The sequence below is a fragment of the Lissotriton helveticus genome, chromosome 7 (genome assembly GCF_964261635.1).
Source record: "Lissotriton helveticus chromosome 7, aLisHel1.1, whole genome shotgun sequence".
Classification (NCBI taxonomy): domain Eukaryota; kingdom Metazoa; phylum Chordata; class Amphibia; order Caudata; family Salamandridae; genus Lissotriton; species Lissotriton helveticus.
Window position 1 is genome coordinate 1,016,070,268 of NC_136068.1, and position 24,929 is coordinate 1,016,095,196.

General features: G+C 43.5%; 1 protein-coding gene across 4 annotated transcripts in view; it reads left to right on the top strand.

The window, feature by feature from the left end:
• The window catches only part of CYFIP2 (cytoplasmic FMR1 interacting protein 2), a 197,798-nt gene that overhangs the window by 110,760 nt on the left and 62,109 nt on the right, over positions 1-24,929 (top strand). For all 4 annotated transcript variants that reach the window (XM_078653715.1, XM_078653712.1, XM_078653714.1 and 1 more), the window contains 10 exons: positions 2,409-2,556; positions 13,325-13,478; positions 13,569-13,725; positions 14,072-14,168; positions 15,664-15,740; positions 16,166-16,274; positions 16,442-16,561; positions 17,665-17,864; positions 21,684-21,771; positions 22,285-22,428. In XM_078653715.1, the coding sequence (XP_078509841.1) occupies positions 2,409-2,556; positions 13,325-13,478; positions 13,569-13,725; positions 14,072-14,168; positions 15,664-15,740; positions 16,166-16,274; positions 16,442-16,561; positions 17,665-17,864; positions 21,684-21,771; positions 22,285-22,428 (1,294 nt within the window). The remainder of the gene's footprint in view (positions 1-2,408; positions 2,557-13,324; positions 13,479-13,568; positions 13,726-14,071; positions 14,169-15,663; positions 15,741-16,165; positions 16,275-16,441; positions 16,562-17,664; positions 17,865-21,683; positions 21,772-22,284; positions 22,429-24,929) is intronic.

The following is a 24,929-nucleotide window of genomic DNA, read 5'->3' on the forward strand; positions in this document are numbered from 1 at the left end:
CCGGTTTCTGGCATTTCAGCCTCGTCGGCCCGGCTTGCTTGAATCCTGATGGTGCAATGAGCAAGGGACTCACATCTGAGTATACCCTTCCACGCTTATGGTGGACAAAATGATTCAGAAAAGGGGGTGGTGATGAACAGAGTGCCTGAATTAAACAGACCACTCTTACCCAGTCCAAAGATCAGGGCTTGATCCATCACTGTTTTTTAGCTCACTGCACCATCCCAGCTCAGAACTTGGCTATATGCAAATTAGTCTGTTCCTGTCCCAGTGCATGATGGGAACAGGGCAAACCAAACTACCAAGCCAATTCTTATACTGGGAAGGAAACAAGCTACCGGGGACCGGTTTCTGGCATTTCAGCCTCGTCGGCCCGGCTTGCTTGAATCCTGATGGTGCAATGAGCAAGGGACTCACATCTGAGTATACCCTTCCACGCTTATGGTGGACAAAATGATTCAGAAAAGGGGGTGGTGATGAACAGAGTGCCTGAATTAAGCAGACCACTCTTACCCAGTCCAAAGATCAGGGCTTGATCCATCACCGTTTTTTAGCTCACTGCACCATCCCAGCTCAGAACTTGGCTATATGCAAATTAGTCTGTTCCTGTCCCAGTGCATGATGGGAACAGGGCAAACCAAACTACCAAGCCAATTCTTATACTGGGAAGGAAACAAGCTACCGGGGACCGGTTTCTGGCATTTCAGCCTCGTCGGCCTGGCTTGCTTGAATCCTGATGGTGCAATGAGCAAGGGACTCACGTCTGAGCATACCCTCCCACACATAGTGTGGATAAAACCGATTTTGGAAAAGGGGGGTGGTGATGGACAGAGTTTCTGAATGATGCAGAATACTCTTACCAAGTCAAGAGATCATGGTTTTAATCCATCACCGTTTTTTTGCTCAATGCACCATCCCAGCTCAGAACCTGGCTATATGCAAATTAGTCTGTTCCTGTCCCAGTGCATGATGGGAACAGGGCAAACCAAACTACCAAGCCAATTCTTATACTTGGAAGGAAACAAGCTTCCGGGGACCGGTTTCTGGCATCACAGCCTTCTTCGGCCCGGCTTGCTTGAATCCTAATGGTGCAATGAGCAAGGGACTCACGTCTGAGCATACCCTCCCACACATAGTGTGGATAAAACCGATTTTGGAAAAGGGGGGTGGTGATGGACAGAGTTTCTGAATGATGCATAATATTCTTACCAAGTCAAGAGATCATGGTTTTAATCCATCACCGTTTTTTAGCTCAATGCACCATCCCAGCTCAGAACCTGGCTATATGCAAATTAGTCTGTCCCTGTCGCAGAGCATGATGGGAACAGGGCAAACCAAACTACCAAGCCAATTCTTATACTGGGAAGGAAACAAGCTTCCGGGGACCGGTTTCTGGCATCACAGCCTTCTTCGGCCCGGCTTGCTTGAATCCTGATTTGCCTGGACGCTTTACACAGTGTACCTTTGGTCCACTGTATAAAGACCCAGCTCCCTACGTATGGTACTCATGTTTGGGGGGGGGGGGGGGTTAGAATTGTTCATTTGAATGTATTGATGGCTATGTTTTTTTTTTTTTAGAAAAGAGCAGAAACATGAGAGAACTTTGCCAAATATGCCCATGTAGATGTAGAGGATGTTCTGTAGGACTTGATGATCCTTGGTGTTAAAGACATTTTGATGTGTAAGGCCTGGTCGGAGACCAGCTGACTTGCATTGGAAGTGTGCTGGATAGGTCTGAGGGATATTGCCGGGAGCAGTGTGTGAAGATATGTGCATAGGACAGAAGGGCACAAGATAGAGCTAAAATGTTGTTGAGTGACACTTTCATGGAAAACCGAGAAAAGTGCATTAAACAGGACAGGATGACAAGGTGGATGGCGTTTGAATGGGACAGTTTGGATGGCACTGGCTGAGGCAGAGTGTCATTATGTGTAAAAAGGTTGAAGGCATCAACTAGGAAATGATGGAGTATTACAAGGACCTCTATGGAAGGCACTGTAGTGGATGTTATTGAGGGCAGAGGGCTTGGCACAGTAATGCAGAGATTCACATTATTTGGATAGCACTAAAAGCAGCAATTCCAACTTAAGGAGGACAAAATGTTCCTTTAACCAGGTTATAGTGCCTAGAAATTAAATGTGGGTGTTGTTCCCAAAACTGTGCAAGAGGTAAAGAAGTTAGATTAATTGTGTCTAGTACCGCACTGGTCAGGTTGAAGCAGATGAAGTTGAATGGGAATGCAGATTTAATTCGGTGGGATCTTGTGTTACATCTCCCAAAACAAAGATATCAGTTCTTGCGCTAACAGGGTATAAATGTTGAAGCTATAAACTAATGCCTTTATACTTTTCTGTGACTTTTTTTTATGGCTGAAAGCTTTACAATAACTGCCATTCCCATTCCCCAAGTGTCCTCCAAGCAATTCGGAAGACGATCTGTGACTGGGAAGGAAGTCGAGAGCCTTCCAATGACCCGGCCCTCAGAGGAGAGAAGGACCCCAAGGGAGGATTTGATATTAAGGTCCCGCGACGAGCAGTAGGACCCTCGAGCACTCAGGTATGTCCATTACATCCATCTATTGCTCCTCCGCAGAGTAATCACTATTAAATGAAGAGGTGGGTAACAAAGTACCTTAACCTGTCTCTATTGTGCAGTGGAAATTCTCTTGATAAATTAAATCCTTATCAACAGTATTCTTAATAAATGGGTTCATCACTGCATACCCCAGAGTCCATCTGCTTCCCCTTATGAAGTCAAACAAATACAGGAGGAAATGAGCAGGAAGTAAAGAGTGGAGTCAGAAGCTTTGTTCAGACTTCTATCCCCATGGTGGCATGTAGCGCAAGCATATGTTATCCTGAGAGATACATTTTCCAAGTGTAACTAACACATCTTTAGGAGAATTAAAAACACACAAAGCATCAACCAGGAAAGGATGGAATTCTGCATTTTCTGAAAAACTATTTACTAAGTTCTCTAGATTAAAAACCCATATTCTGCAGATCAATACATCTCTCAGTCATAGATGTGTACCTCACTGAGCCATTCTTCCTGTCAACAATGCATCCTGGGTGACTAAACACCCATTCAAAAAGTTCTCGCTTAAAAGGTATTTCTTGGTAATAAGAAAGAGAGGCAGGTGTACCATAGATAGCGGGATCATACGCTCACTGGCAAGTACAAAATCACATCAACAATACAAAATAGTAAGAAAAAGTCAATAGATAGGATATTTAGGGACAAAAAGAGGGGGCAGAATGGGTATTGGTATGGTACCAGAATATCGTTATCAGAATGTAGTCAGAAATAAATATTGGGTACTTAATATTGTTTACAAAAATGCTGCTACATTGGTGTAATGGATATAAGGTTTATACCCAATGGGACAATGTTTTTGTAAACAATATTAAGGATGTAATATTTATGTCAGACAGTATAGCTGTAGATGGAATTCTGCCACTGCAGCAGTTAGAGTGCTGACAAAATAAATATGTTTTGCAGGGGAGGGGTTCTCATGAAGGTTTTCTGCTAGCCTGTTTGTGGTACTTGCTTAGGATTTCATCTAGCATGTTCCAGCTTGCACTCTAAAGTCAACCACACTATGTAGAATGGCACAGCACCACAGCAGATAAATCAAATACAGAGCATTCTTTATGTATGTGCAGAGCCATCCCTCTCAGCTGCCACCATAGGTGAGTTCCCTATAGAACAAGCCTGCCATACAGACTCCAGAACCCCTTTTGGAGGTCAAATCTGTGGGGAAATAAAAAGAAACACCAAATTGGTCACTCACCGGGAAACTGCTGCAGTTAATGCTGTGATTTCACAGGAGGAATCTCAGACTTGTCTTAGGGGCTAATTTAGACTTTGGTGTTCAGATTACTCCACCACAAATGTGACAAAGTACCCTGTCTGCCAAACTGACGATCCACCCTCGTCATTTAGTCAGGTGGAGCGTAAATATTCAGTTGACAGAGCCCTAGTTGGCGCCGTTGACGGAATACTTTCCGTTGTTTTTGTCTTTGAAGAACTCTTGTAGTCATGAGGCTGGTGACTCCTCCTTCGGTGGGCAGTGTGCATGGGCTTTGGCTCCATCGTTAGATTGTTTTTTCCGCCATTGTGTTCGGATGTGACTTGCTGTGCTCCGGAACGGAATCGTTCTCAACAGTATTGTCTCGATCGCGTGCCTTCGACGCGCACCCTTTACAACTTCCCTTACTCTTCGACGCCTGCGAACCTCGACGCGGGCTGTTGGGCCTACCAGCGCCGATAAAGACGGACGTTGATGGAACGGACTCCATTTAAAAAATGTCCACAGTGTTGGGCTAAATTTTAACACTTGGACCTCCATCCTGTCTGCAATCTGTGCCTCTCTCCTGAACATCGAAAGGACAATTGTGAAGTTTGCCTCTCATTTAAATCAAAGAAGACCATCCGGGATCGTTGAGCTTGACGCCGCGACATGCAGCGAGGCACAGGTTCCATTCCGGACATCTTCCATCCAGGTCCCGACAACCTTCCGGAGCCAGAAGACATTCTGCTAGCACGATTTAAATTGTCATGCCAGCCAGTTTGTAGGACTAATTCTATGATTTTAAGCTGATAAAATAAAGTGTTGTTTTATATTTAGTTCGCCGCACTCACTTATTTTAGCCTCACATACTATACCAGATAGCCAGTAGATATATTATCACTGTCTAGAATCTGCTCTTGTATAACTGTTGTTCATTTTAAATTCGCCGTTCTTACCTCATCTCTGCTTCTTGAAATCCCTCTCACTGCCTTGACCCCGGTCCGTCACGGCTCGTGCCGGTTGTACGGAGGGTCATCTGGCAATCTTCTACCTTCCGGGACTCCGCCCGGAAGCTGCAATTAGAAGCCTAGACTTTGCCCGCCACCCTTTCCTACTTAAAGCATGGCTGGGCGCCGACGCGCGCAGTGGCGCGCCTAAGGCACGCCAAAGGCAAGCCCGTCTGCGCCCGTCCGCGCTCGACCGCCTCCAGACGCCAGGACCCCTGCCTATTTACTTCCAGCCTCAGTCACCTTTCAGCTTGAAGCAACACCACAACTTCCAAGGTAACATGGCACTATTAAAATACTCGAGCACTGAATTAAGAAGTCTCAACAAACCCCACTTAGAAATTCCCAATTGACAAGATGCTGAAGTACAATGGAACTTAGACGTTGCAGGTACAACAAGTCCTAACAAATCTAATCAAGCTCCAAATGTTCTGCGTCCCAACCAATCCTCCATCTCCACTCAAGTTAGCGCTGTCTATCTGAATGCCCGTTCCATCCCAGAGCATTCGCTAGAGGTATGGAGTCTTTTAGATCTGGAAGTTTCTGACATCTGCTTTATCACAGAAACCTGGTTGCATGAAGGTGCTTCTGATGTGTCTAACGCCTTTCCGCCCCACTATAAGATAACCAGAGTGGATAGGAAAGAGAAAAGAGGAGGCGGTTTATTGGTAGCCTCCACGAAAGACCTAATTATCACAGTTCTTGAAATTAAGAGTGCACGACACATTGAAATATGCATTTTTAAGATAAATGGCCTATCAAATGGTACTTGGAGAGGGGCCTTAGCTTATAGACCTCCTGTACCCAAAGAGGACTTTCATGACGAATTGCTAGAAATCATTGCTCCCCATGTACTGGCCTCGGAAAATGTCCTTCTAATTGGTGATTTTAACTATCATGCTGAGGCTTTGTCAAATTCAGATACTGACCAATTGATCTCAAACATGAACACGCTCGGTCTCTGCCAACGGTATCACGGGCCCTACTCATAACGCTGGCCATACATTGGACCTTCTATTTACCAACTTTTCAGGTGTACAAATTGAACCCCCTGCCCCAATATTATGGTCAGACCACTACATGATAAAATTTGTTATCCCTAACAAAATGATTAAAATCGACCAAACTATATAGATATCCACCACAATTATATGAATGATATCAAGTTGGCTAAAGAGCAATTCTTTTTAACTTGGATAAATCAGGCTGAAAATTCCTGTAAAGGACTATATCAAATTTACAAAGAATTCACTTCCCCTCCCAACCAGCCCTCGGTCCCAATTACTCAGGACTGGGCGGACACGCTTTCCAAATTCTTTGAAGAAATATGTTTAGCCATTCACAAATCCTTTCCGTTATTGCATAGCAACACTTACTCTGAGGATGTGCATTGCCTGTCTCAGAACCTGCGCTGTATCTTGAATGAATTTGCAAAGTGCGACAATAAATCGGTTACTACTGTTATGACGAGGATAAAATCAGGCTCACCTACACATCCTGTACCCCCAAAATTCTTCCCCATTATTGCACCAGTAATTCTAGACGATCTTATAAGTCTATTTAATAAGTCTCTAGCGGAGGCAACATTTCCCACAATGTGGAAGGCCGCGAGGGTCAGACCCATATTAAAATAAAACACAGCCGACCAGAAACTACCTCTTATTTATCGCCCTATATCCTTACTGCCCTAGTTTGATAAAATGATGGAATCACTTATTAACCAACACTTATTAGCCCACCTCGAGAGCCACAAATGATTCGACCCTCCACAGTCTCGTTTTAGGGCGGCACATAGCACTGAGACAGCTCTGGTCGAAGTTATGGATAATGTCAGGTTGGCGTTAGACAAACATCAGTCAGCCTTTCTTGTCCTGCTCGACCTATCTGCCACCTTTGACACCTTCTCCCACAGCATTTTAGAACACGGGCTGTGGGTGATTGGTTTCAGGAGAAATGCCCTAAAGTGGCTGAAGAGCTACCTGGCTGATTGTGTCACCACAGTCCAAATGGGCAAAAATGTTTCAGGGGAAACCAGTGAAGATGGGGGTACCTCAAGGCTCTATTTTGAGCCCGACCCTCTTCAATATATATATGACCCCATTGGCCAAGGTGATCTTATCCTACGGTTTTGATGTCATATCCTATGCGGACGACACGCAGATCCTGATCACCATTGGTCCGCACCCAGCCGAAACAAAACAGCGCTTCAAACAATGCATGTCTCACATTGACAGAAGGATGAATTCCAACCATCTCCAACTGAACGGAGATAAGTCCGAGATCATGCTGTTCGGCAGGGCCCAAGAGTATTGGTCTCAGGACTGGTGGCCCTCCAACCTCGGCCCCTGTCCTACCCCTAAATCAACTGTTCGTAATTTGGGCATCTACATGGACAACCAACTATCCATGGAGGGTCAGGTAAATCATATCTCTGGTACTTGCTTCGGAGTGATGCGGAGCCTCCGTAAGGTTTTCAAGTGTATCCCTAGGGAGGCCTGGAATCCATTGGTACAGGGCCTGATAATCAATAGAATGGACTATGGAAATGCCCTGCTGCTTTCAATTAATAAAAAACTGTTGAAAAGGCTTCAAATAGTACAGAATATGGCAGCCAGGCTGGTCCTTGCCCTTCCTCCTAGGACCTCCTCTGCTCCCTGTTTAAGATTATTACATTGGCTTCCAGTAAAGAAACAAATTCTCTTTAAGACCTTATGTCTTATCCATAAGCACATGTATGGAATGGGACCAAATTTTGGTCCAGAAAATTACAGTGGTACCAGCCTTGCATGACCCTTAGATCAAGCAATACCTCATTGCTCACTACTTTGAGAATCCATACTGCTAGGAAAGGTGGTCGATCTTTCTCTATTCTTGGCCCGACAACATGGAATAAAATCCCTGTCCATTTACGCACCATCCCCGATCACAACCGGTTCCGCAAACAGCTGAAAGCATGGTTATTTGACAATTAAGTCACCGTCCAGTCAGAGCCGTTCTGCAAGCGCCATGAGACTTTTTATTGATATGTTTGCGCTTTACAAATGTACCTGCTTTGATTTGATTTGATAAAAATATGGGCGCCGAAGCAACTCGATAAAGCATCGGCGCCGAAGCAGCCGGATAAACCACCGGCACCAAAACAGCCGGATAAAAACTCGGTCCCAAAGCAAACAGAGAAATCGTCGGCACCAAAGCACACAGAAAAGACTTTGGTACCATCAAAACGCAAAGCACCAAAAATTTCGGAACGGGGTAAAGTTGCTATACCGGACAATGTCCCAAAACATCCAAAAGCAGCTCCCAAGGACAAATCTTCGACGCCAAGCAAGTCTGTTGAGTCTGAAGAGCTTTTCTTCCTGGATCCAAAGCAGACTACTATATTTATTTACCCAAAGACTGGTCATATAGTCACCAAGCCACCTAAAAAGAGGAAACCAGGACATTTACCACAAATTCCAGTTCCTCCAAAGAAAATCCATATAGCTACTAACACTTCACCACCACCTTCACCTCCACCACCTGTTAACCCTAATTTAATTATTTCACCACTGCACTCTCCAGATTTACAGGATAGTGATGATTCACAGGGGCATGGACAATTAGATGAAGACATAATGCCATTAGGTCCTGATTATTCACCACAGGAAACAGACCCATGGCATGAGCATAACACTGATCCTGATCTAACAAATGATCCGGATTTCTACCCCTCAAAACCATCCCCACCAGATGACAATGTGGGATTTGCACAACTAATCAACAGAGCAGCTATATATCACAAAGTCAAACTTCATTCAGACCCTGTAGAGGAAGAATTTTTATTGGAGACTTTTGCAGAACCACAAAAATGTACACACGTATTACCCATACTACAAGGCCTTCTCAGACATGCTCCTGAGGTGTTTAAAGACCCAGTCAGAGCTAGGGTTCTTAACTCCAGTGACCCTATCTACATTAAGGGACAACTTCCCTTAGTTTCACTAGTAGTAGCCAATGCACGTAAAGGGCAAACTCCCAAGGGTCAGGTGACACACCACCTCCTGACAAAGAATCTAAGTTATTAGACACGTCAGGTAAATGTATGGTGTCTGAGGCTGCGAATTCATGGAAAATAGCAAACACACAAGCCCTTCTAGCAAGATATGATAGGGCTCACTATGATGAGCTAGAGAAGCTCACTCAACATCTGCCCCCAGAATATAAGGACTAAGCTGATGATCTTATACAGGAAGGCAGACTTATTACTAATACCTCAATCAAATGTGCACTGGACGCAGCAGACACTGCGTCACTTGCTATAGATACTAGTGTTCTGCTAAGTAGACACGCCTGGCTCAGGGTGTCTGGTTTTAAGCAACAGCTACAAAATACAATCCTAAATCAACCATTTGATCAAGAGCACCTTTTTGGGCCTGCAGTTGATGCATCTCTAGAAAAAATTAAGAAAAGACACAGAAACAGCAAAGTCTATGGGAGCCTTACAGTCACCATCTGCCAGAGGCTCCTTTCGTCGCTCCTTTTATAGAGCAGGTTCCAAAACCAATACGTCAGAACACCCTACATCTTCCTATAAAAGTCCCAACCAGGGCTCCTTTTCTAGGGGATACAATAGAGGAGGTTATAACACCCACAACTCCCACAACTCCCGTAACAATAAGCAGTGACTTCCCTACGATTCCCCCGATCATCCCACTCCTTTCAGGGGACGCATCTCACAGTTCCTACCTGTCTGGAATTCCATCACAACAGACAGGTGGGTAAGACAAATTATCCAGTATGGTTATTGCCTGGAACTCACTTCTACACCCCCCAACATTCCTCCAAGACAGCGTCCAATGTCATTAGAACATCTAACGCTCCTCAAACAGGAAGTCGTGGCAATGTTACAAAAAGACGCAATAGAGCCAGTTCCTCTACTTCATCAAGGGACAGGAGTCTACTCCCTTTATTTCCTAACCCCAAAAAAGGACGGCTCTCAAAGACCAATACTGGACCTCAGACCGCTAAACTTTTACATTCAATCAGACCACTTCCACATGGTCACTTTATAACAAGTGCTTCCACTACTGCAGCAAGGTGACTTTCTCTCCACTATAGATCTAAAAGACGCCTATTTCCACATTCCAATACAACTCTCTCATAGGAAATATCTCAGATTTGTGGTAGATGGTCAACACTACCAGTTCAAGGTGCTCCCTTTCGGAGTCACTACAGCACACAGGGTTTTCACCAAATGCCTCGCGTGGTTACAGCCCATCTCAGAACACAACAACTTCATGTGTTTCCCTACCTAGACGATTGGCTCATAAAAGCAAACTCCCAAAACAGCTGTGTTCAACACACACTTCAAACAATACAGTTGCTTCACAGTCTGGGATTCACAGTAAATCTAGCCAAATCCCATTTCAAACCGTCTACAATGCAACAATATCTAGAGGCAACAGTGAATACTCTCACAGCACTAGCATATCCCAATCCCATCAGGATAAATGCTATACAAACACTAGTTCGAAGATTTCAACCACAACACACTGTACCAGCAAGAGTGTTCATGCAGATAATAGGAATGATGGCATCTTGCATTTTTCTCCTCCCTCATGCAAGACTGCAAATGCGCCCATTACAAGAATGTCTAGCATGTCAGTGGAACCAGGCTCAAGGTCAACTAACAGATCTGGTGTTGGTGGACGACCGCACCCATCGCTTTATGCAGTGGTGGACCACAACAAACCTTGCCAAAGGACGGTCGTTCCTCGAGCCAGTTCCACAACTAGTGCTAACAGCAGATGCATCGTTCACCGGCTGGGCAGCACATCTCCAAAACCATATCACTCAAGGTTTATGGACCCCTCAACAAAAGCAATTCCACATCAACTACCTGGAATTATTGGCAATCTCTCTAGCATTGGAGTCCTTTCAACCGCAACTCCTAAACAAAGCTGTCCTAATCCGTACAGACAACATGACAGCAATGTATTACATGCAAAAAAACGGGGGACACACACTCTCTCCAGTTCTCCCGTCTAGCACAAAGCACATACCTTCTAGCAGAACATCTACCAGGAGTACACAATCAAATAGGCGATCTGCTCAGTTGTCAAACACAACAGATCCACGAATGGGAACTTCATCCTCAAGTTCTTCTTCCATTCTTTCACATGTGGGGACAGCCAGACATAGATCTGTTCGTCACACACCAAAACACAAAATGCCCAAACTTCACATCCAGGTATTCACACCCATTGTCCAAAGGCAATGAGCTACGGATGAACTGGTCTGGCAAATTTGCTTACACTTTTCTGCCTCTCCCACTCATTCCATTGCTAGTGAGGAACCTCAACAGCATTCTCTTACAATGATCCTAGTTGCTCCTACATGGGCAAGGCAACCATGGTTCACAACTCTGTTGCAGCTATCAGTAGTACCACATCAAAAGCTGCACCTCTCTCCCAGGTTTCTCACTCAGAACCATGGAGAGATAAGACACCCAGATCCCAATCAGCTCAACCTTGTGATCTGGCTCCTGAAATCCTAGAGTTTGGCTTCCTCAATCTTCCACCAGAATGTATGAACATTATCAAAGAGGCTAGCCGCCCTACAACACGGGCATGCTATGCTGCAAAATGAAAAAGGTTTGTCATTTATTGCTCTCACAATAAAATTGACCCATTGGATGCTTCCATTCAAAACATCATCTGTTACCTTTTGCATCTACAACAATGTAACCTAGCGTATACATCCATAAGATTACATTTAGCTGCCATAGCGGCCGACTAGCCAAACAGACAACATTTGTCGTTGTTCAGAGTTCCCCCAATTAAAGCTTTTATGGAAGGGCTTAAAAGGATAATTCCACCAAGAGCTCCACCCTCCCCAGTGTGGAATCTCAATGTAATCCTTACCAGACTAATGGGTCCTCTATTTGAACCTCTACACAAATGTGAACTACAGTACCTTACTTGGAAAGTAGCATTTTTAGTCGCCATCACATCTCTCAGAAGAGTGAGCGAACTCCAGGGATTAACCATACAAGAACCATTTTTACAAATCCATCATAACAAAGTGGTTCTTAGAACAAATCCAACATTTTTACCCAAAGTAGTGTCTGCCTTCTATCTAAACCAGTCTGTTGAACTACCAGTATTCTTCCCTCTACCAGACTCAGTGGCAGAGAGACAGCTATACATTCTTGATTGCATCTCTATTACATCGAAAGAACAAAACCCTTTAGAAAAACCAAACAATGTTTCGTAGCTTTCTCCCCACCTCATAAAGACAATCCTATATCTAAAACAGGAATAGCAAGGTGGATTGTAAAATGCATACAAATATGCTACCTTAAAGCCAAACGCACATTAACCATTCCCCCTAGAGCTCGTTCTACACACAAACTAGGGGCATCTATGGCATTCTTAGGGAACATTCCCCTAGATGATATATGCAAAGCAGCAACTTGGGCCACACCACACACCTTCACAAAACACTATTGTGTAGATGTGCAAGCAAAACAACAAGCTAGTGTGGGCCAGTCTGTATTAAAAACACTTTTTCAAACTACTGCAACAGATACAGGTAGCCAATGCTGAGGAGGATACTGCTATATAGTCTATGCATAAGTGTACAATCTGCAGCTCATATGCCTCGAACAGAAAATGCTACTTACCAGTATGCATCTGTTCTTGGCATGTAGAGCTGCAGAGTTGTACACGCCCACCCTCCTTCCTGGATACCTCTATCTGATCCAGTATTATCTTAATTAGATACATCACGCATTGACACCTTTCTATTACTCACTACTTCATCTAACCCTACTGGCAAAACAATCTAACGATGGAGCCGAAGCCCATGCGCACTGTCCACCGAAGGAGGAGTCACCAGCCTTGTGACTACACGACCTCTTCGAAGACAAAAACAACATGCAAACATCTGAGCCCAACACCAGATGGCGATCTATGCATAAGTGTACAACTCTGCAGCTCTACATGCCAAGAACAGATGCATACTGGTAAGTAGCATTTTCCTTTCTGTCTGTCCCCGGCAGGAAAAACCTACTGATAAGGAAAAAAAGCTAAGGAGAGCTCCACAAACCTGGGGAAATCTCCCACAGTGTGGGGGTCATTAATGTTTTCTTTTTCAAAAACAAAGTTTTGAAAAGCTTGACAGCCGGCCGTCATGGTTGATGGTACCTTCCATCAAATTTTTCATACCTTGATAGGAACTGCTGTAACTGTGGTTCCTATCAATATGCAGAGTCATCCTAAGGGCTGGCGGACAACACACAATTCAGTGGATTAGATGTTCGTCAGGACGACGGGGTAAAGTACTCCATTGCCCTGAGGGTTCATAATCCACCTATCAAACTCTAAATTAAGCCCTTGATTACAACCCTGTCACCTCTATCTGTGGATCTAAGTCACTGAAGTACTAAGGATTGTACCTAGAACTGCCTATTGTTATCAACAAAGAGATCTCTGTACTGTGCCTGGATCATAGTGACTGTTGTAATCAATCATTTTAATTTAAGCTGTACATGGTGAGGACAATGCTTGAATCTCTCATCGCTGACAAAAGTGGTTCCAAGAAGACTCTGAGGAGCAGCTTGGATGGGCCCATCGTTCTGGCTATTGAGGAGTTCCACAAGCACTCCTTCTTCTTCACACACCTGCTGAACTGTAGTGGTGAGTGTGAAACCTTCCAATGCTATTTCAGGGAGATTTCTCCTCCAGAAGTCTTTTTTTCAAGTTTGAGACTGTTCTGTGTCTTTTCAGAGGCCCTGCAGCAGTGCTGTGACCTGTCGCAGCTTTGGTTTCGGGAATTCTTCCTTGAGCTGACTATGGGCCGGCGGATTCAGTTTCCCATTGAGATGTCCATGCCCTGGATTCTGACCGATCACATACTGGAGACCAAGGAGCCTTCTATGATGGAGTACGTGCTCCGGGGCTGAGGACTGGTGGATGGGGTGCTTTGATCTCAAATGGGATCCTGCTTCTTCAATAGATGTTGCATCCTTTGTAATTAAAAATAAGATGAGAAAGGGGCTCTTGGGTTATCGATGGAGACTTTTGTTGTAATTGGAGATAGGGCATCAATACAGCAATAATGTGCAACACGATGCAACACTGCTGATGTGTTCCTCAAATTTAGGTTAGCTTGCATAATATGTGTAAAAAAAGAGAAACAGTTGCTGTGATCTTCACGGCAGAACCTCTACAGGATATCCAGAGTGCTGGTGTCTGATATGCTCTCAATAACCTGTTTTTCCTTTCCGAAGGTATGTCTTGTACCCTTTGGACCTGTACAATGACAGTGCCTACTATGCTCTGACCAAGTTCAAGAAACAATTCCTCTACGATGAGATTGAGGCAGAGGTATGTCTTTGCCACAGATGCAGAAAATCTAAATTCTAGCCACAGATCTCTGCTGTTTAGTTTTTAAAAAAATAAGAGTGAGGGGATATGAGAGGAAGAGAGAATAAGAAACTTCTGAAAGATAGGAGAAAGAGAAATAAGTTGAAGATTGCTGGAGATGTGTCCTTATACAGTCCTCTGTTGTACTTGAAGGAAGGTTTGTCTTCTGGGTCCAGGAGTGAGTGCTTCCTTATGTTTTCCCCTGGTTGTTGTTTTACAGCCATGTCCAGTGTTTTGTGTGTACAGCTACCATCTTGGGCATCAATCCCATCCTATGGCACTCCCCATGCTGTGGAGCTATCTAGTACTTTGTTCTTCTGCCTTCATACAAGTTCATTTGTGATTTCCTGACTTCCCTCTGGAAATATTTCTTCTGGGCGGAGTCCTTAAGACTTCCCATTGTCATCTGATGTGCTATTAGAACTTTCTTGGTCCTTGGAGGTGTTTCTTAATATTCACCTGGTTCTGGGTTGTGTCATTTAGCCTTCTTCATATCCAATGATGAGTTGTTAGGCTGTTGTAATCCCAGGGATAGTTCCTTCACATTTTTCATTGTCCTCTGATTTGTTGTTCCCTTCTTTAGCTTTAGAATGTGTTCTTTAGCGTTCTCTTATTCCTGAGATATGTGTCTACAGCTTCCCAAGTTGTGTTAGGTCCTGGGATGTGTTCTGTAGCCTGCCCAGATCCTTGGAAGAGGTAAGTCAGCTTTCCCAAGCTTCTGGGAGATGTGTTCCTTGGCCTTCTCCTTGTCGTTTATCTTCCTAACACTTATTTATTTCCTGGATTAGTCCCTCAGCCTTCCCCAGGTCCTGAAGTGTGTCATTTACTCTTGTCTTGGAGCTTGAAGGAGTGGGCCATCTGCCTTCTCCAAGGACTAGTGACTTCACTTGCTTTTTTCTAGTGTGTTGTGGTTTGTAATTAATTTAGTAGTAGTGGGATGTGCATTTCAGCACCCCCTAGGGAATAGTGTTGTATACTTCTCTCTTCTTCAGGACTCATTCTCTTTAATTCTAGTGCAATATTTCCTTTAGCATTTCTTGGATTTTAGAGTAGTGTGTTTTGTATCTTTATTTGAGTACTCAGCTGTGTCATTAGGTTATTGCATGTTCCTGTCGATTGCCCTTTTCTCTAGTCTTGGATGCTTTGGTTAGTTTTTCCATAATCTCTTGCAGGGTTTCCTGGCTTGTGGTTCTTCCTTCGTTTAGTTACTGAAATGTGCCATTCCTTTTTATGTGAGTTTTGCTCTGATCCTTCCCCAGTATACTGTGCCATCTCCTCTACTGTTCCTGTCGATTGTCCTAAGCGCTAAGGTGTGTCCTACGTGCTAAGGTGTGTCTGATGGTACCTTATGGCCTTGGCCCTCTGTTAGTGCACTTTACAAGCACTTTGGAAAGTATAAGAGAAGAATGATGCATTGCTTATTTCAACTGATCTGTATTTATTGCTATTCTCCTAGGTAAACCTGTGTTTCGATCAGTTTGTTTACAAGTTGTCGGATCAGATCTTTGCCTACTACAAAGCTATGTCTGGCAGGTAAGTGTGTCCTAGCTTTGTGTGTATGAGAAAGATAAGGAAAGTGTGGGAATAGAATGTAGTTTGTTTTTGAAGGAGGAACCACAGGATGAGTGCATTGTCTCATTGTGGGAGAGCTACAAGGGCTTATCCAAAACCAGACTATGTAATAAGGGCAAGGCACCAGACAGTATAGAGTGGACCATGAACAAAGTGATAGTGTTAAAGTCCCTGGGGTAATGATGAGGAAGATGCATGCTAAGCCCTGGGGATGATAGTGGCTGTGATTATGTACTGTAAGGCACTAGGCCTCATATTGAAATGCAGTGTGTGATATCCTTGGCCCAGTAGTTCATGCCTGAATCATCAGTAGAATGATCTGTATATTAAGACCCCATGACTTTGCCTGGATCCTGGTCATGATGGTCTTGCTCCTTTTACTACAGTGTCCTGCTGGACAAAAGGTTCCGAGCAGAGTGTAAGAACTATGGAGTGATCATCCCCTACCCACCATCCAATCGTTATGAGACGTTACTGAAGCAGCGACATGTCCAGGTATGTCAGGATAGCATCCCAAGTGTACTGAACACGCATTTGTTTTAACCTTTTGTGCTCTCTCTGCAAATTCATTTTGCCTTATTTCGTTCCATCTCCCTTCTCTTCCAGCTGTGCCTTTTGTCCTTAATTTCTTTTGCTCTGTTTCTTGACATTCATTTACACAGCTGCTGGGTAGATCCATTGACCTGAACCGACTCATCACCCAGAGAATCTCTGCTGCCATGTACAAGTCTCTGGATCAAGCCATCAGCCGCTTTGAGAGTGAAGATCTGACATCTATTGTGGTATGAATGCCGGGGAATATCACTTGGGCATATGAATAACTAGGAAACAGGATTAAGAATTTGTTTCACTAGCTTTTTGGCAGTTGGTTGGCTTTAAAACACCATGGGGAGACTAGCTCATTGGCGCAGTTCTCATAGTGGCCCTGTGACTGAGCAGCCAGCCCAGCACATGGCATATTCTGGGAGAGGTTCAGTGTGGATTAGCTGTCAGACCTAGCCCGTTTCTCTGTTTAGTTCAGTTTAGTGAGATGCCTAGATTCCCAAACCAACAGACATGACCACAGCTGAAACAGATTAGGTTCAGTGTCTAAAGATCTGAACCCCTACAGTGAACCTGCTTAACCTCATCACATGTACTTACTCGGGCTGGCCATCAGACGAACCACACAGAAGTTCTTTTTTGTGCAAACTTACATCCAGAGACCAAGCCTCTGCATCAAAAAGCCCTAACTAGCCAAATAATTGGTGAATATTTTCTATATAAAACCACAGAACAAAATATAGCACAACCTTGATCTCCAGAACACAACAAATACTAATCACAACACTCTTCCTATTAGGATGAGCACAGCAAAACACGTCCCCCACCATGGACATCACCCGCAGGGAAAACCCAACATCCACTCCAAACCCCTCTTACGCATCAAGGCCAGGTTTGTCTTGGCGCACTACCAGAAAGGTCCATTTTGGAAACCCACATTCATATATAGGATCTGCATAGAACAGTGCTAGGAGGCCAACTAATTGCTATATGTGCAGTATATAGAAACGTCAGTAACTTAACTCACTTCTGGGAGATGTTCAGTTGTTAATTTTCATTTGTAAGATCTGACCTTGTAGCTCAGTTTGAGTTTTGAGAGGTGGTGATGTTATTCAGTGATGAAATTGTGGCCATGTCTTAAGTATTGTTGGCACCATAGCTCATTGGTATAGCTCATTGACACTGTGCCTTGACGGGGTACAGTCCGTGTGGGTGATTCTTGAATCTCTAGTGGGGATGAAGGTCCATGGGAAAGTAGTGAAATGGTTCAGTTTCTAATGCTCGGAGTGTCAAACATCTGGTTATTTCATGGCTTACATGATATTGGTTCTTACTCATGCAGGAGTTGGAGTGGCTGCTGGAGATCAATCGGCTGACACACCGCCTCCTCTGTAAACACCTCACTTTGGACAGCTTTGACGCCATGTTCCGAGAAGCCAATCATAATGTCTCTGCTCCCTATGGGCGCAACACCCTGCATGTCTTCTGGGAGCTCAACTTCGACTTTCTGCCGAACTACTGCTACAATGGCTCAACCAACAGGTGGGTGCAGGGCTGCCCACAAAAGCTAGTAGTACTGTTGACGCTTGCTTACTACTGCCCCTGAACATCTGTGACCCCAGAAAAGTTTGGGACTTCGAGTGTAGGCCAACGGTGCCCCAAACAGATCCTCAGTGCTGTTAGAGAGACCAGTTCTCCAAACAAACACAGGACTACTGGTGGAAACCAAGCTTACTGCAGTCACTCACACACTCACTAGTGCCTCAAGATAACCAGAATGTCCATACACACACAATCAATCCAATTCAAAATAACTTTATTCGGTACCAAGACCACAAAAGTTTAGCAAACAGACAATACATTTTTAAGATGTTAAAAAATCCTGATTAAAAGATGAAATCACAATTAAAAAAAATTTAAAATGGACACCTCATCAACCATATATTATCATGTTTCTTAAAATGGAGCTATAACAGATATTTATTTTCCCGAACCGGGTGCCGCATAACGTTTCCTAATACCCATTGCAGTTTTAATAAAATTTGACACCGCACTGCAAAAACCGGAACTGGTCAGGGATTGCAGGTGTCTAAACCCCTCAACATGTGTACATGGACAAATGTTCTCTAATATGGGTACCAAAAATCTTCTCCACAGTTCCTTATAAAGTGCACAAAAAAGAATAAAGTGCAGGGTGCGCTGGGTTGCCATGTTGTCACAAGGGCAGGGAGTAAGATTGTCCAGCCATCCAGATTGCCTGGGAAATGCCACTAAAAAGTTCATAGTGCCTAAGCAGAGTCTTGTTAAAAAAAAATGTGTCTGACTGATCGTAGTGAAGGATAGGTAAAATTGCTGTTTAGGCATAAAAGTGCAGCTAGGACCTGACACTCACTTACACACGCTTGCACTCTCAGCACTGTGATTAAACATTCACCAATGACTCAGACACTTTAGGAGTGCGACAAAGACACTCTGCATTGCCCATGGATATGATGAGTGTGAGTAAATGTGCTGTATTATATGGGGTGTTTGTGAGACCTCACCATGTAATACACTCACAATACCATATTTGGTCCACTCAGGCTTGTTTTGAAACCTTTAGCTCAACCCTGGGTTTCTGTTGGTTCGAGCAGCAAAGCTTAAACAAAGGAACATTTGTAAAGCATTTAGAAGTACCAGAACAAGGAAATAAGAATGGCAATCAAATTGAAAGAAATCCAATACCAATTTATAAAAATGAATCTTATTTTTATGAATTTTTAGACACCAAAATGAATAAAATCTGCCAGCGGGTACTGGAGATATAGATGTTCACGTAAACCATAAAACTGTGCCTTATTCACAAAATTCCAACAAGCATTGGTAAGCGGAAAGTTTGGAAACTTAGTAAACCTTAATAAAGTTGTGTTTGACTACTCCTGCCCGGTTTTGGCAACCAACTACAGTGGAAGCAGTTACCATGTCACCAAAGCTGTCTCAATTCCAGTTCCAAGCTCTATGGGTAAACTGCTATAGACCTCAATGGAGTGGTCCTGATGTAAGGGACACAGGATGCTGAAGATGCTGCAAAATGCTGAGGATGCTGATGCAGTTGACAGGGGGGGGTTTTCCTGGGGTCACCCCATGGTGTTTGTGGGGTGACTTTGGCCACAAGGGTCAGTCTCCTTCGAAGTCATCTTTGGTCCAGCAAAAGTCCAATGGCCATTGGACTACTGGTCTCCGGTGACAGTGAAACTAGTGGTTCCTTTTGGTGAAGGCTAGCGTCCGTCTTAGATGACCAAACCACACTCCAATGACTTTCCGAGGTTCAATAGACTAGGGTGCAAATTTTGGGTGTTGGGGTTCAGTCTCCTGGACCACTGTAAAACGAGCAACAGAGTGGCAACTTTCTAAAAGTTGCATTTAAATGAAAGTTACACTAACTTCGAGTTAAGCATTAAGTCAGGTTTAAAACGATCATTTTGATACCTTGAAGTTCCAACTTTAGTATTTCCATTCAGAAGTTACAACAGCTGATATGTCAACTTGTAACCCCAATCGCCAATGGGGCTGCTAACCTTTCAACAGTAAGAATGTCCATTTGGGACTTTTATAGTTCAGACATATAAAATACATGTCCTACTTTTTAATATACAGCACTCTGCCATAGGACTCGATAGGCCTGCTGTAGGGGTGACATATATGTTATAAAGGGAGGTTTAGGCTTTTCCGTCAGTTTAAATGGCAGGTTAAACATTTAAAACTGCTCTGCCAGTCTGCAGTTTGCAGGCTGTGAGACATGTTTTCACGCTATCACATCCAAGATGGCACAATAAGTGCTGCAGCCCTGGTGGAGAACTTTAACTTACAGGCCCTGGGTACCCCTGGTACCATACACCAGGGATTTGTAAGTATGTAAAGTTAAATCAGTTCGGTATAAACCAATCAAACATATACTATTAAGAGTCAGAGTACTGGCACAGAGGTCTGGTAGCAGGCCTCGGTGTACTCTTAGGGATAGAAAAGCCAAGAGCATCAGCCCACAACTTTGGGGGGGATCATGCAAAAAAGAGGCATTTCTTTACAATGAGTGTCACAAAGGAACCCTAGTTGAAAGTAAGTGCCTCAAACTCACACAAAAACATTATACAAGGAGACCGAGTTTGTAATGAACATCTCACACTGAGCAGTGATCTTGGAGGGCCACAATGAGACATGCATAGATCGAGTGTGCAACAAGTGGGGGCAGAGTGACCAAATCATAGTAAACTTTTCTCTTGCAGTTCGGTCCTAAAACATACACTCCGAACTGCCCAATAAAAATAAAATACTAGCAATGAACATGTCCTGGAAAACCCAAATGCTCCCACACTCATCATTTTACTGGAGATGAAGATTGCCTGAGTGCCCCACACAACCACTAAACTGACTATAAGTAACAGGGGTGTTGTAAACACACACATTTGGCTCTGATCTTGGACTCCACTGGTAAGAAGACAGATACTCAGGGTTTCATTTTAGGTTATCCAGATTGAGTACCTGGGGTACCTCCCTGGACAACTACAAGTGGCCCAGCGTTTCCTGAGCCAGTAATCCTGGCTTGGTAGTCACCAGACCGAGTTTAACTGGGGGTGAATCCAACCGGCCATCATCAGTTTAGTGTGTAAATGGTCAGCAATGTGGTTGTTGAATATTAGAGCAGAGGTAAGTGTGTGGCATGTTTCTGCGATTAAGAACATGTCAAGGTTGGTGTGTTTTTAATGCGTTAATCTGTTTAAGATGCTTACCATGGACATAGCGTCACTATTTCCAGAGGGTCTCTATTGACACCATTGAGAACAGAAGTTTAAAAACAAATCTTTATACATGGTTTATAGGTCCAGCAGAGGAACACTGTCCTCAATTTTTTACAGAACTACAAAGCAGAATAATGTATAAATGCATGGCTGTCCCGAAGCGGATATCTATCCAGTGATGCGTTCATATCAGTTTAACACACAGGCCATGTTTAGATTTAATGATGGATAATGTGGCAAGCCAAAAAGGTAATCTATATGCGCTCTTTAATGACAAGATGTGCACTACTGAACAGTGTCATGTTATGGCTGCAAATCATAGTGTGTGTTATCCTGCATAACACGTTGCATGGCAAATGGGCCTAGAGAGGAATGCCCACTTATTGCCTCCAAACATTGTTGGCAAAAGCATGTGACAGTGTCTTGTAGTAGATGACACTGCTTCCATTATGCATCACTCGGGTCTTTTGCTTCCCGTTTGGATTTTGTGAATCCATTTGTCCTTCCCGGTCCTCTCTGCTTTCTCTCTGCTGTATGACCTGCACGAACACCTTCTTGTCTTACAACCAGACTCTTCTCCTTCTAGGTTTGTCCGGACTGCCATACCATTCACCCAGGAGCCACAGAGAGACAAACCTGCTAACGTCCAACCCTACTACCTGTATGGGTCAAAGGTCAGTGAAAGTACAAACCCAAAAGTTTAGCAGCTGCACAGTGCATAAGGAACAGGATTGTTTAGGATGAAGAGATGTGCATTAGCAACAGCGTACCACCTGAATTCGGTAACACCCACATACACACACAAACACTGGAGGCCAGGTTCATGCGGGCGAGTAATTTAACAGACCCGGAGCACTTGAATGTTAGTCTCTGGTACAAGGCAAAACATCTCGCTTGTAGGGTAGATCCTCTGTTACTGAAAAACTTCCATTGCCAAACGTAATATGAGTACACAATATAACAAGATTGGTGGCATCTCCTGTAAACCTTCCAGGGACTGAGCTCCTTGACCTGTGGTGAACCTGCATTGATAGCTCTCCATGGCCAAGCAGCAAGTAGTAACTCACTCTGGGAAGCCTGTGCACACAAGTTTCTACTCACTAGTGCAGTGGCTCAATCTGATGTTCTGCACAAACTGATCTCTGCTTTCTACTGCAGGCAGTGACTTTGATTCTTCTGTTGTCTAGCCTTTGAACATTGCTTATAGTCACATCTACAGCTCCTATCGGAACTTCGTGGGTCCGCCGCACTTCAAGACGATCTGTCGCCTCTTGGGCTACCAGGGCATTGCCGTTGTGATGGAGGAGCTGCTGAAGATCGTCAAGAGCCTGGTAAGGGGGTAGAGATGTCTTGTTCTAAACATCACAACATTTTCTGAGCCAGCAATCACCTGTCAACGATGGATAAGTAAAGTACAGGCAAGCCAACACATTGTGGACAAAGAGTGGTTAATGACACATACCGATTGTCAGGCCTATGTCGTTTGACCCATGCTGTACTAGCATGTAGGCCTTAAATTATCTTTTTTGTTTGAGCTTCATGAGAAGAGTCTGATCCTATGCACTGTTAAAGGAGCCTAGAAAGGTCTGCTGTAACTCAAAAGTGTTTAGGCATGAAGCTGTCAATCACCCTTATTTGTTTACTTTTTACTTTTACTCTTTTATAAAGCGCTTCCTCGGCTGTGGTTTGAATTCTTTTCAGAGATTGTTGGGGTTTGATTGAGGCCATTATGTTGGTTACCTGGGCATCTTGGGACCAAAATACATCTACACTCCAATATGATGAGCAGATATTACCTTTTAGCACTTGACTCTCCTCCGGTAGAGGGGTCGAGTCATCAGCACTTAATCCCGGTATTGCTATGAGTTAGACACTTAAAATAGTTTTGTTTAGTATTGAGACCTATTGCACTGCACACGTTTTTGCGCGGAAGTAGTGCATCATACATGGGACAGTGTAATGTGTACTGATAATCTAGGCTATGTAAAGTCTTAGCTACATGAATGTGCATTCACAGACACCTGATGTTCAGCAGGGAAATGTTCAAAGTGCTGATAAATTTATTACCACTTTAAAGTGTTCCACCCCAATCTCCTAAGAGAATGCCTAGAATTACTTAATACATTCTGCAGGTACTCTCTTTCCTCTCTTCAGAGGGCATTGACATCCTGAGAAAGCGGCCTTCACAGGAGCTTAGTAAAGGACAAGAAAGAGCAAATTCCTTTGTAGACAGTAAGGAGTTGTATTATCAGGGCACTCACAAGTCATTCCTTGCACTATATCTGCAAGCCTTCAAACTTATGCATGTGAGGTTAGTAAAAATTATACTCAACAAAACTGACAGGGCCAACTGAGTTCAGGCAGGTGTGGTCTTACTGCCAAATGGGGAATGACAGTTCTTTGAGGAACATGCCAACGTAGAATATAATCAAATAAATTCATAGAAGTACAGAGAAACTCACTTGTGGTTTTAATATAACAATCATGTTTGTGTTGGCTATCTTGTATGAGAAAGTTAAAGTGATGTAATCATCAGCTGGGTGCCCAGCAGAGGATAAGCTTATCAGTTCAGTTACTAGAAATATTACTTTTCAGTTTTAATGAGCAGCCATAAAATGTATTTTTCCTATCCAACTTTCTGATCAGTAGGACATAGAAAACACCCAACTTCATAACACACAGAGAAAGTGAAAGTAGATAATGCATGACCCTAGTTCTGTGTTTTTTAATTGGTTCCTGCTGTGCAGAGAACTTTTTGCCTTAAAAGCAAGCTGCCCGTTTAACTTCAATGTCATCGTTGAAAGACCAAAGCAGGCGCAAAACAATGTTCTTTTTCCTATCTCTATAACATTGGAGCAATTGTGCAAAAGACAGTGGGGATTTAGAAATGCCCTACTCTGAAATCTGAAAACCCAGAGGAATAAGACACAAATGTGTTGAGAACAGCTGAAGTTTAGCTATTAGTAATTTGTATGTGCTTGTCCTTCCTTCCTTTACATTTAATTAGTCTTTGCTGGGGTGAAATGAAAGCACTCCTCATGAGCAGATCATGTTTTTTGGGCCAGAGTCAGGTACACCGAACTGGTTTGAGTGAAGTGCTGACATGGTCTATTAGCCCAAGCCCAACTGTGCATCTAATTCACTGTTAGAAGGAAAATAAAATACTCCCTTAAGCTAATGGTAGTTTTCATATAAATATACCGAAAAATATATTGAACAGGCATCCTGCCTCAAACACAGTCAGAAGTGTTACCCCTTTTACTAAAACCGCTTTTTAAGTGGCTCATGTCTATTCCCATTTCTGCACAAAGGTGAGAAAACATGGACACAAACATTCTTAGAAGTAAATTGAGCCAGGGGGTTCATGTGTTACTAGTGTGTTGTGCTGATGTGGTAATTACTGCTCACTGCCATGAGTAGCAGTAATATTTTCTGCACCTGTCCTTGGGATACTGTAGTATTCAGTAAAATGCGTTTATGTTGCTGTAGTGATCTCTATGCATGGGTGTTTTTAACTTTAATAAAAAAATGGATCAACTCTAATACAACGGTTGGATTGAGCATGCCCGTCGCCAAGTGGTTTTAACATTCCCTTACTGTCTGTTATTATTGTAAAAAAAAATGGCAGCCTGGATTTTGTTTTGAGTATGAGCGAGTCATAAGCTGCTCTCTAAATTGTTTTTTTTTTAAATATATACACATGTTGCTGTGCTCCTCTACTCTTTCTTTGTTGTACCAGTGTGGGGTTGTAGTGGTCTTTAACTATCTCCTTTGCTGCTGTGGTTTCCCCATACATTCAGGGCAAACTGACGATTCTCTTTTCCCTTCTCCA